Source organism: Pseudonaja textilis, chromosome 13 (assembly GCF_049901715.1).
Source record: "Pseudonaja textilis isolate UNSWEBS1 chromosome 13, rPseTex1.2, whole genome shotgun sequence".
NCBI lineage: Eukaryota > Metazoa > Chordata > Lepidosauria > Squamata > Elapidae > Pseudonaja > Pseudonaja textilis.
Window position 1 is genome coordinate 5,734,328 of NC_142002.1, and position 12,830 is coordinate 5,747,157.

The 12,830-nt window shown below is 42.6% G+C and overlaps 1 protein-coding gene across 1 annotated transcript in view; it reads left to right on the plus strand.

The window, feature by feature from the left end:
- SV2B (synaptic vesicle glycoprotein 2B) overlaps positions 1-12,569 on the plus strand; it is a 28,765-nt gene extending 16,196 nt beyond the window's left edge. The window contains 4 exon segments of the mRNA XM_026709341.2: positions 2,751-2,884; positions 5,165-5,365; positions 6,952-7,111; positions 9,248-12,569. Coding sequence (XP_026565126.2) covers positions 2,751-2,884; positions 5,165-5,365; positions 6,952-7,111; positions 9,248-9,431 — 679 coding nt within the window. The 3' untranslated portion in view covers positions 9,432-12,569.
- The last annotated feature ends 261 nt before the right edge of the window (positions 12,570-12,830 follow it).

Here is a 12,830-nt window from a genome sequence, read left to right on the forward strand (position 1 = left end):
CACTCCAACGATCAGCTGCTGGGCCCACCCACCTGCCCCGGCTCCATACTGACCTTTATTTCCTGGATTTGAAACTCAGCTGCATCATGCGGCTCAGCCAATTGCCGCATGTCAGCTGTTGAACACACAGGGAGAGTGCAGGATTGCAGGAGAAGGTCAGAAGGAAAGCCTCTGCGGATGCGCAAAGCAAGCGTTTACTGCACCCGTGTGCAAAGCATGCCCACCGAGCCACGCCCACCAAACCGGCGGTAAAACAATTTGAATCCCACCACTGTCACGTGGCTAGCATGACATCCTGGAGCACGGTTACCTTCCCATCGAAGTGGTACCTGTTTATCTTCTTGCATCTGCATGCTTTCAAATGGCTCGGTTGGCAGGAGCTGGGGCCAGGATGGGAGCTCATGCCATCATGTGCTACTCGGGTTTCAAACCTGGCTGCCGGCTTTCTATCTGGCAAGCCCAGCATCTTAACCCTGAAGCTGCTATGCCACCCATTTCAGAAGGAACCCTCCCTAATTTTCAGGACAGTGAAATGGAAGGAGGGAGGGAGGGAGGGGCGAGCTACTTTCAGATATTGGGTCTTTGAGGTAGTCCAGAGAAGAAGCACCAAGCATGAACACCAATTATACATTTATGTTTAAGTTTATAGTGATAGAAACTTGCAAGTCTGGAAGTATCCCTCTCCTTCTTATTTTTTAATCTAATGAAAACTATGAAGGGTCCCATTTGAGATACCCCCATTCCTTCTGTGGACTGAGATTATCTCCTGCCTGACCTGCCTGCAGCTCTTTTTCCTTGTCTCCCAAGGTCATTCTCACACATCAGGTCATTTCTGGGCTGACACCAGGAGGCACCAGGAGTCCAGCTCAACTTGAAGGAAACTTACCTCTATTTTAGAAGTCAGATGTTTTTTTCTTTCCGTTTCTTTGCATGGATGTCAACTTAAAAGTACTTGTTGGTCTCTATTTGGGGGATTCTGCCCTCTTGTGGTGATATGAGGGAAAGCAGTTCACGTAAACCTGCGGAAATTTATGGTTGGGCTGCATTTCATGACTCTAGAGCTTCCTTCTCTAATTTATCCTATCTAATCATTAAAATCAAAGATCCCAAGCTCATATTTTCCTCACAAAGCCCATAAGAGGCTTCCAGTACCAATAAACATAGAGTATCTGTTTTCTAATCAAGAAACAAATGGTCAAAATTGGGAGTGTCCTATCAAATTCTGTACCTGTCAACAGTGGTGTCCCCCAAGGCAGTGTTCTAGGACCAGCTCTCTTCATACCCTACATAAATGACCTCTGTGATCATATTAAGAGCAACTGTGTTCTCTTCACTGACAATGTAAAGCTATTCAACACCACTAACAATACTGCTACCCTTCAAAAAGACCTCGACTATATATCAGAATGGTCAAACAAATGGCAACTTCAAATCTCAACAAATAAATGCTCTGTCTTACATATTGGCAAAAAAAAAATCAGAAAATAAAATACAGGCTGAATAGTCAAAACCTTGTTGATGATCCAAACTCTGTCAAGGATCTTGGAGTACTCCTCTCAAATGATCTAAGTGCTAGAGCCCACTGTAACTACATAGCCAAAAAGGCATTAAGAGTTGTTAACCTTATCCTACGTAGCTTTTTCTCTGGTAATATTATACTACTAACTAAAGCATACAAAACATTTGTTAGACCAATACATCGATACAACTCATCAGTCTGGAACCCACATTACATATCTGATATTAATACAGTTGAGAAAGTCCAGAAATATTTCACAAGAAGAGTTCTCCACTCCTCTACTCATTGCAGAATATCTTATGCCACCAGACTCGAAATTCTAGACCTAGAGGACTTAGAACTAAGTTTTCAATCCGATCTAAGTATAGTATATAAAATCATACATTGCAATGTCCTACCTGCAAATGAATACTTCAGCTTCAGTCATAACAATGCAAGAGCAAACAATAGATACAAACTCAAGGTTAACCACACCAAATTTGACTGAAGAAAATACGACTTCAGCAACAAAGTGGTCAATGTCTGGAATACTCTACCTGACTCTGTGGTTTCTTCCCCAACCTCCCAAAACTTTAACCGTAGACTGTCTACTATTGACCTCACCCCCTTCCTAAGAGGTCTGTAGGGGGCGTGCATAAGCGCACCAATCGTGCCTACCGTCCCTGTCCTATTGTTTCTTTTATTTTTCTTATATGTACCCATTTCATATATTCATAACTATATTTATTATTATACCTGTATCTTGTAAGCGATTGACAAATAAAAAAAAAATCACCATCCATTCCTCTGTAGTACATAGTGTTGAATCTTTCCATCTTCATGCATATAATATCACCACAATCATCGTATATTGAAATAATTTCAGAACTGGGAGCTTCTGAGCATCATTTGTTTTCCCGTCCCCTCAAGTTTCTTCTAGAACAATTTCAGTTATTTCCCTAACCCCCAATTGCTGATTTTAAAGGAAATCTTAGCAAGGCTTGATGGACCTCCTTACATCCAAATTATTCAACTCTTCCACTAACAAAAATGCCTATGAGGGGGGAAAGGTTTGTATTCTAAGTGTAAAGATACTCCTAGTTTTGGTTTAACTCATTGCATCTTGTAGATTCTGTAGATTCTGTAGATGCAGATTCTGTAGCAGCCAGTTGTATTTCTTACCTTCTGACCTTTGCTAATAAAAAAAGCTTTGGGGTATGATGGCAAGCTCTTAGCTCTTGTCCATCCTCAGGTTCATTCAAATGAAAATGCGCGATGTGACTTTTGACAACTCCCTCTTTGAGGACTGTAAGTTTGAAGATGTGACATCCAGCGCGACCTTCTTCAAAAAGTGTACGCTTGTAAATACCAGCTTCTATAACACAGGTAAGGTGGAGGAGCACCTGGGCATGCATGCGTGAAGGGTCTCTGTGCGTCAGGGAGGGAAGATTTTATTTTCTGCGAAAGCGGAAGCAGAGAGCCAAGCGTTTAGAGGAGAACTTGCAAGAGAAGCAGAATAATCCCTCCTCAGATCCGAGGCATGGAGGGTCTGCAGTGGGTGTCCATAATAGTCAAAATGGCAGCTCCAGTGGTGGAATCCAAGCTCTACCTGCAACCTACCTGCAATTAAGCAGAATTTGCATCACACCATCATGGCTGCCATGCTGAATATTTTGATTAGACCCTGCAGACATCCCTGGACTGAATGTCAGCTGCCACCTTATGTTTGCTTCACTATTAGGCAGGGACAAACTGCCATGAACTGCGGGGAGGGGAAATGATGAGGGAGAGGGAATGTTTTGGGGGAAACGAAAGTAAAGACTGTGTCATCCTGAGAAGCTACTTCAAGGCCACTCAGCTGGAAGAAAGAGGGAGCTGCATACCGACCTGCACCCAGACTGCCTGTTGTCAAAACACCTTGCATGGCTCTGATTGGTTACAGTGGGATGGGCAGCGTGGGGCAGATAAGGGGGAGGAAAGTAGAACTTAGTGATTTTAGGGCACACAGGTTCTCAGTTTTCTGGCTATGCATTGCTGCAATACACTTGATCTCTCAAAACTATACCTTTCTCAACAAATGGAGCCGAGGATAGTTTCTGCTTGGAGGTTTAAGTTGTGGCAGGTCTGAGATGGAGTCCCAAACATTCACTTTTCTTTCTTTTGGAGGATGGAAAGGACACGTCATTATTTGTAATTTTCATGCTAAGGGTTTGATTCAGCAGTATCCCTAGGACCGTCAGATGGGGGCAGAGGATGGTTCCAACAGCCCAATCTAAGTCTTGTTCTTTTTGCAAAATGGTGCTAAAAGCCACGTGGACGTAGGTTAGGCTGGAACTGCCTGGTCTGAAACCTCCCTGCAGCCACACCACGATGGTTTCTAGCTTTCCAAGGGAAGATATTCCTTCTCAGAATCTATATACACTCAAGCATCATCACAAAATCTGCAGAACCGTAAAGCCTACAAACTTGAAATTTGGCACGTATGTTCCTCTTGGCTTCTAGGTGCTCACTAAGAAAGGATTTTTCGAAATGACCATCAGAGCATTAATATTTCCTATATTATTATTAACCCGCTCTGATGCTAAGAAGTTCTATTCCCCCTCCCCACCTGAAAGAAATCTCTTCCAAAGGCAAAACCACAAGCAGAGGAGTTTCAGTTTCAGTTTCACAGCAGCACCAAGCAGCTTTAGTACAGAACAGTTGAGCTAAGCCACGCCCAGGCTCCTTGCTGTCTCTTTTTTTGCTCGCACAGCAAATACTGTTTCAGTTTCCAAACAGCCCCCAACTCTTTCACACACTGACAGCATGCTATCCAGATGAATACCAATAGATGTTGGTAGACAGAAGCAGAATTTTTTCCCCTTATTTTCCTCCCCCAAAACTAAGCCAGACTACATAGTTTCATAGTGAAGCATGGGTATCAAGCTTGCAACATACAGAATTAGGGTTCTAGAATGACTCTGGTCCAGATGATCTCTTTAAATACCAGTCTTGCAATGCCAGCCATAATTGTGAAATTATGTAAACATTAGAAATGTCTGAATAATTTTGGAGACCTAGCTTTCAAGACTCCACAAGACCTCATGGAAGATCATTTGCACGGTCCCCTCATTCATTAAAATTCTATCAGAAATTCAGAGAAATTGAGAAATATGCACTCTCCATCCCAATAATTCTTACCTTCACTGTGAATGGCTGTTCCCAGGAATCTGAGCTGCTGGAGGTTTGTCGCTCGCTTTGAAAGCTGCTCTAACATCAGAGTTGGAAGGGACCTTGTAGGTCATCTAGTCCAACCCCCTGCCCAAGCGGGAAACCCTACACCATTCCTGACAGATGGCAGTCCAGTCTCTTCTTGAAAGTCTCAAGTGATGGCATTCTCACAACTTCTGAGGGCAAGGTGTTCCATTGGTTGATTGTTCTCACTGCCACTGTTTCCCCTTATTTCCAGGTTAAATCTCTCTTTGTTCAGTTTCCATCCATTATTCCTTGTCTGGCCTTCAGGTGCTTTGGTGAATAGCTTGACCTCCTCCTCTCTGTGGCAGCCCCTCAAGTATTGCAACACTGCAACACTGCTCCCCTGGTCCTTCTCTTCACTAGACCAGCCAGGCTCAGTTCCTGTAACCGGTGATGATCTAGTGATGGGCCTCCATTGTTTCCTTCTTACAGATTTCTACAAGTATAAATTCATTGACTGCGAATTTATGAACGTCTCTAACTTTGAGCAGAAGAAGGGTTGCCAGCTGGATTTTGAGGAAGACAACGATTTTCTCATTTACCTTGTCAGCTTCTTGGGCAGCCTTTCCGTCTTGCCTGGTAATATCATCTCAGCTCTGCTGATGGACAAATTAGGAAGAATCAAGATGATTGGTGAGTGGTGATGAACGGTATCAAAGGAGAAAGGGGGGTCTCGCAGCCCTTTCATGCGATGGCTGTTGTGTCTTGGTTCAAGAGCCAGGTATCCACAGGTGAAGAGCAACAGAGCCTCCTGGGACTGTACAGGTTCCAAATAGGGGGTGAGGGTTGCATAGGTGGGGACTTCTCCCTTTCTTAAAACAGTCGACAAACAATGCAAAATCCCTTTGGGTGGGAAAAAACAGCGCCTTCCTAAGAAGGCGGAGCTGTACATTTATTTTCCTAGCATGATTATCTTCCATAGGACTATTTCCCCCTTGGTAATTATTAAGCAAAAATCAAGAAAATGAGGGCATAACTTCAAACCGACAGGAGGGAAGTTCAAAAGTAATGTTAGAAAGTATGACTTTACAGAAAGAATAGTGGTAGCTTGGAACCGGAGGTAGTAGATCAGTCATCTGAGTTTAAACATCCTTGAGGTAAACACATGTCCATCATGATCAATCAATAAATAAAATTTTAAAAAATCATAAATACATAAATTAAAAGGAAAACAAAAAACTTACTTTTGCTGCCATCAGTTTCCTATCTATCTATCTATCTATCTATCTATCTATCTATCCATCCATTTATGTGTCTGTCCGTCCATCCATCCATCCATCCATCCATCCATCCATCCATCCATCCATCCATTCATCCATCCATCTATTCATCCAGTCTGTCTGTCTATCTGTCCATCCATCCATCCATCCATCCATCTGTTCATCCAGTCTCTGTCTCTGTCTCTGTCTGTTTCTGTCTCTGTCTGTCTGTCTCTGTCTCTGTCTCTCTGTCTGTCTGTCTATCTCTCTGTCTGTCTGTCTCTCTGTCTCTCTCTCTCTCTGTCTCTGTCTCTGTCTCTGTCTCTCTCTCTCTGTCTCTCTCTCTGTCTCTGTCTCTCTCTCTGTTAAATAAGGGAAATCTACAAATAGTAGACACAATGCAGCCCCGATAGCCTAAATTGCTAGTTCATTTTGCTCTGTGTTTGTGTGCCTGGTATATGGGTGAACTAGCTAGCAACGGCTGACTAATGGTGCTCAGGCTGCTGGCTGTTTCAGGCTCCTCCATCGGTCTTGCCTTGTCTTGCATTGCCTCACGTCCGTCCGGGTCCAGTGCCAGCTTCTGGTCCCCAAAGACACATAACTAGCTAGGTTTTTTCCAACCAAGTGGTACTCATCTATTTACTTGCCGTATTGCGTGTTTTCGAACTGCTGGGTGAGCACCAGCCAGGGAGCGAGTGATGGGAGGTCACCCAATCTCTGGGAGCAAATCATTGGCAGTTTCGGCATCGTCAAGCCCTTGTGCCCCTCCAATGAATTTTCATCCCACTTTCTTTGCTTTGACGTGGTCTGACCCAGAGATGGCATTCAAGTTCTATTCAGTTTGGACAGATGCAACAGAAGCGTCTGCAGGGACGTCAAAACAGCCACAGTGCAGTTAAACTGTTTGCAGGTGCACCTTTTAAAAGGGTGGGCTTTGAATTACCTACATCTGGACGCCATCTTTGACTTGGTTGACTGCCAGGCTCATATTTCTTTCCTCTTTCTTGCTTTCTCTTGCAGCGGGGTCCATGCTGATCTCGGCAGTGTGTTGTTTCTTCTTGTTCTTTGGCCACAGCGAGTCAGCCATGATCGGATGGCAGTGTCTCTTTTGTGGCATGAGCATCGCTGCCTGGAACGCCTTGAACGTCATCACCGTAGAGCTGTATCCCACGCATAAAAGGTGATTCATTTCCTCTGACCTCTTTTTCTGGAGAATCTCCGTTTCAAGCTTTCGGGAACTTGTATTCCGGAATATTCTTAATCGGATCATGCAAAATATATTGCTTGAAAGCTCCCCTTGGGAATCTAGCCAACTTCCCCTTTATCACATCTATTTTTACTGTCCAAGAAAAGAACATAGAATAACGGGGTTGGAAGGGACGCTGGAGGTCCTCTAGTCCAACCCCACCTGCCCAAGGCAGGATATCCTATAGCATTCTAGATTTTCTTTGGTCTTTATGGGATGGGTAGACATGATCATAGAAGGAGTAACAGAGTAACAGAACAGAATAACAGAGTTGGAAGGCACCCTGGAGGTCTTCTAGTCCAACCCCCTGCTTAGGCAGGAAACCCTACACCACTTCCGACAAATAGTTATCCAATCTCTTCTTAATAACCTCCAGTGTTGGAGCATCCACACCTGTTGGAGGCAAGTTGTTCCACAGATTAATTGTTTTGACTGTCAGGAAAATCCTCCTTAATTCTAGGTTGCTTCTCTCCTTGATTAGTTTCCATCCATTGTTTCTCTTCCTGCCTTCAGGTGCTTTGGAGAATAAGTTGACTCCCTCCTCTCTGTGGCAGCCCCTCAAATATTGGAAGACTGCTATCATGTCACCCCTGGTCCTTCTTTTCATTAGATTAGACTAAAGGGGCCACCCTTTGCATTATTTTTAAATCCTGATGTTGGCTAAACAACCTTTTCTCTTCGGAAAAGATATCAAAAGCTAACCTTTAGAACTCTGAGAAATGTGTTAATGGAGTTATGAGTAAAGATTGTGCAATTGAAACTGAAACGTAAGCTGCAATAAAATATAGGAATATTTATAACAAAACAAAACATAGATAAAAATAAGCCTGGATAACATTGGTGTGATTTGTGTTCAGGTACAGTTGCAAAACTATGTGCAGAGATTAGATGGACGTGATCCTATTGGGAATGTGTTTACCTTCTATTAAAATGAAATCATATTTCTTTAATCCACCTAATTCCTCCCACAAAGCCAAACTATTTCCTTCTAAACTCAGGGATGCTGGCAGATCTCAAGCAATAGTAGATATCGGAGAGGAATCACTAGGAAACCACATTGCCCCAGATTAGACCGGACAGTGAGCAACAACCACAACAACAAAAATCCTGGGCAGAATGCAATATCAAATCTACCCTCCTCTTGCTCCCAGGAAACTACCGATTGATTGAGTATTGAGGTTAGAATTGAGTTTGATTTGAAGGGTACCTTAATTTAAATCTGGTAGAGAGGAAGGGAGATGACCTTGATGGAAATACTCAAGAAATGTTCTAAGCTGTTATAAGATGAGATTCATCTCTAGAGACTAAGATAGATGACCTCGATGGAAATATGTAGGATCCATTACCTGGGCAAAATGGGTTGAAGCATGTTTTTAACCCCAGTGATAGCATAAGGTGAGCCTATTCACGGGAATGTTTAATGCTGGCATCTCATTCTACTTACCATAGAAACTCCTGAAAGCTTTTCCTTGTAGATTTTGCTGGTTCTGGAATCCTAGTTTATAACTGAACCCTCAAATCTTTTTCCTCGCATTTTTCCCCTTCTCTTTTGTGTCATCTCCTTATTTCTTTGTCTGCTGTTCTTGCCTCTGTATAAAATGTTTCATAACATTCAAAGAGATTGGTCCACTATAATGAATTCACCATAAATCATCATCTTCCTTTAATGACCCCATGACCCCCTTCCTGTCACTAAATGCAGAGCTTTGTTCAGCAGATATATTCTCATTGTGCCCAGAGAGAGAAATATCTGCCTCTACCTAGAATTGAACTCACAGCCTCCTGATTGTGAGGCTAGACCTCCACCTCTAGGCCATTGCACCACTCAATGAATTTGCCATAAATGAGGTTAGGAAATCCCTTTTGCTGTGCTTGACACAAGATACCTATTGAAGTCTGGTAAGTTAGTTCTGGCTTCCTTGGTGTGCCCAGTTATATGCCCATGAAGGTGAAATAACCATTATGAATATTTAAAGAATGTTCATATGTTCATATGTCAAAGTAACTGAGCTTTGGGTCTCTGGCTTTTGAATTCTGAAACCTTCCTATGATTTTTCTCTCCTTATCTAGAGCCACAGCCTTTGGGATACTCACCGCCATCTGTAAAGTTGGGGCCATCTTGGGGAATTCCATCTTTGCCTCTTTTGTTGGGATCACCAAAGTGATCCCCATTCTTCTGGCGTCTTCTGCTCTAGTTGGTGGAGGCCTCTTATCCCTGCGGCTGCCAGACACACGAGACCAAGTCCTGATGTGAGCAGCTGGAGGATGGAATGCAAAACCGGCCTATGGCGAAGAGACCAGTTTGGAAGAACATCAAAACATCTACCGATATTTCTCTGCCAGTACCTCATATTTTGTGGGGAAAGGGGGAGAAGAATAGACCTCCTATTGAATTCTAGGACTATTGGGTAGTGATGGTGGAGCCCACACAGCCAGGCAAAACACATGATAAACCCCTTACCTGACAAATATGTCCAAAGTTCTAATCAATAGCCGCCACCACAGCCTAGTAGATTAGAGAAATTCTACATTAAAAGGAATGTATAAACATCAATATACTGTAGATATCAATATACCTTGATATCTGTATTTCTACAGTTTTCCAGGAAATTTTTATCTATCTATCTGTCTGTCTGTCCGTCTGTCTGTCCCTCTGTCCGTCCATCCATCCATCCATCCATCCATCCATCCATCCATCCATCCATCCATCCATCCATCTATCGTCTCTGTCTATCTGTCCATTCATCTATCTATCTATCTATCTATCTATCTATCTATCTATCTATCTATCTATCTATCTATCTATCTATCTATCTATCTATCTATCTATCTATCTATCTATCTATCTATCTATCTATCTATCTATCTATCCATCCATCCATCCATCTATCTATCTATCTATCTATCTATCTATCTATCTATCTATCTATCTATCTATCTATCCATCCATCCATCCATCCATCTATCTATCTATCTATCTATCTATCTATCTATCTATCTATCTATCTATCTATCTATCTATCTATCTATCTATCTATCTATCTATCTATCTATCATCTATCTATCTATCCATCCATCCATCCATCCATCCATCCATCCATCCATCCATCTCTTTATCATCCATCATCCATCTACCTACCTTCTCCTTTCTTGAAGAGCAAGGTAGAATATATAACACTCCTTCCCCAAAAGAATTCTTTTTTTAGGTTGGGCTTAGGTAGACACACTGGCCTCAGATCCCCACATGCATTTCCATAGAGGAGAAATTTGAACCTGGGTGTCCCAGGTGCTAGACATGCAGTTCAATCTCTAGTCCAGTGTGGGCACTTCAAGATGCGTGGTCTTCAACTCCCCAAACTCAGTTCTGGGAATGGAAATCCACACACCTTCAAAGTTGCCAAAGCTGAGAAACATCAGCCCCATCAAGGGTTCAGATAATTTTTTTGTTAAAATGTCAACCATCAGCCCCACATTTGGTAGAAGGTAGAGTCTTATTTAGGGGATCTTAAAGCAATGCTGCCTATATTTTCAGGGAGGCGCGCTCAGCCTCTTCTCCTGTTGTCTCACAATAAACAAACCCCCCTTTTTATGGAATTGGAGGAATCAAAGGCCATTTAGTCCAATCCTTTACTCAGGTCATTTAGATTTTGTATTCAGTTTGAAAAAGCCTGACCTGTATTTGCATTATATGTATTATATATATGCACATGCAAACAAATACACACATTGTTCTGAAGTATGCATGTAAACACACACACACACACACACACACGCTGAATAAACAACCCATTTCATTCTCACTGACGGTCTCAAACAAAGCAGAATGCTTCCAGTTTTCCCCATGGATACTTTAATTCCTGTAATGGACCCTAAAGTAGAAAGAGAAAGTGCTGCTAATGTTAATTTAACCCATTGGACAGTATTCTAGTACTCTATTGGGCAATATTTCTACAAAATGAGGTTTTATGCTGCTGTCTTTGACTGAACTGGTTTCATCTGAATGTTGTTTTCCAGAACCAATAATGTCCTTTCTCTATCCCATGAAGAGGGGCAAGGATTTAATTTATCACTGCAGAAAATATAGAACCATTGGGAATTGTTGTGCACACTATAGCCATATGAATGCATGGCAATTGTTGAATTCTTGATAGATGTCCATTTAACTGGACTATGCAAAGTACAGATTGGGGCCCCTAAAAGTTTCTTTGTAGTACAGACTAAAAATTCATCATCGGCTAGAGGAAAAGAAGATTTTCAGGAAGAGGAAACCTGTAATTCTGACTTTGCTTAGCCTGCCTTGTTCTCAAGTATTCCATGCCAAGGTCAAGTTTAGGAGGCACGGAGGGAAGTCAACATTGGCATAAAGGGCAAAGACATATTGCAGGTATCAAGACACAGGCCGTCCATGGATGGAGATGGCAAGAGATTGTGATTGCCAAAAAAAGGCAGAGTGACCATTACGGATGGCCTGAAGACATGCGATCTACAGTTGGCGAATGTGGAATCTTGACCTATGCTTTGGACTATTGGCAAGGAGGCCAGGAAGACTCCGATAAAAATGATAACTGGATGCTTTTCAGGAATGTCCATCCTCACCAGGATCCAAAGACCTCTCATAATACCTGCATCCTGTTTTGTTGGCAGTTTGCAGAAGACTTGCTGTTGACCTTCTCTCTGCTATCATTGACAAAACTGCTTCACAATTTTGCTTCCAAAATAAAAGATCAGGGGGGAAAAAAAGAAGCCATCCTCAGAGAAATGCCATAAAAACAAAAAACAAGCAAACTAAAACAATGAGCCTCTCACTGTAAGGATGCACCAATCCAATCCAATCTTTATTATGGTCAAAGACCGCCATAACCATAATGATACCTATGGCATAGATAAGACTCAGTTACATACTGTCCAGCTGGTGCATGTTCAGTGTTCTCTGGCATCTGTTCAATGAGCTTGAGGTCCCAGCTGCTTCCTCCCTGTTGTCTTAAATATCAAAAAGCCATATGGTCTGGTCCACTCTTAGGGATAAAAAATGTGGACGTGGACGGGTCCAGAGCCAGACCTGAATCTTCCCATTTCCTCTTGTGATGTTCTCCTGCACTTCTAAGGACTTCTTTTGTACCCAACCTGCATCTTGTGTATTAATACACCTACCCGCTCGTTGTGGGGCCTGTAGCCGTAGCATTATGTGTACATTGAAAAAAAAATGTGTTATTGAATAGATGCGATCACTAACCGCACTGACGTTTCTTTTAGACCCTTGTTCCTCTCCCCACCCCTGCCAAAAAACTGCTTTACCTTCTGTATCAACCTCCCTAGAATGCATACCCATCACCTTGGATTTCATGTCGGGCAATGAGATTGCAATAAATACAGACCAAATGGGTCACCCAAGGCTCGGCGTTCATTGTACATTTTTCTAGCATTCTTGCAGAAGCTGCTTGGCTGACCTTCTACCATCTCTCCTAGCCTGGCAGCCATTAAGGGATGGAGCCACAAGGTGGGGGCATTTTAATGGTGAAGGTAAACATTTCATGGGGAAGTGACTATAATGAGAGAGGCAATGTTACAAAGCGTTGGGAGCCTCCATGTGCAGATGGATAGAACTACTGTTTTCCATTTTCCAGGTTTTGGGAAAGAACTTTGCAGGATAGCC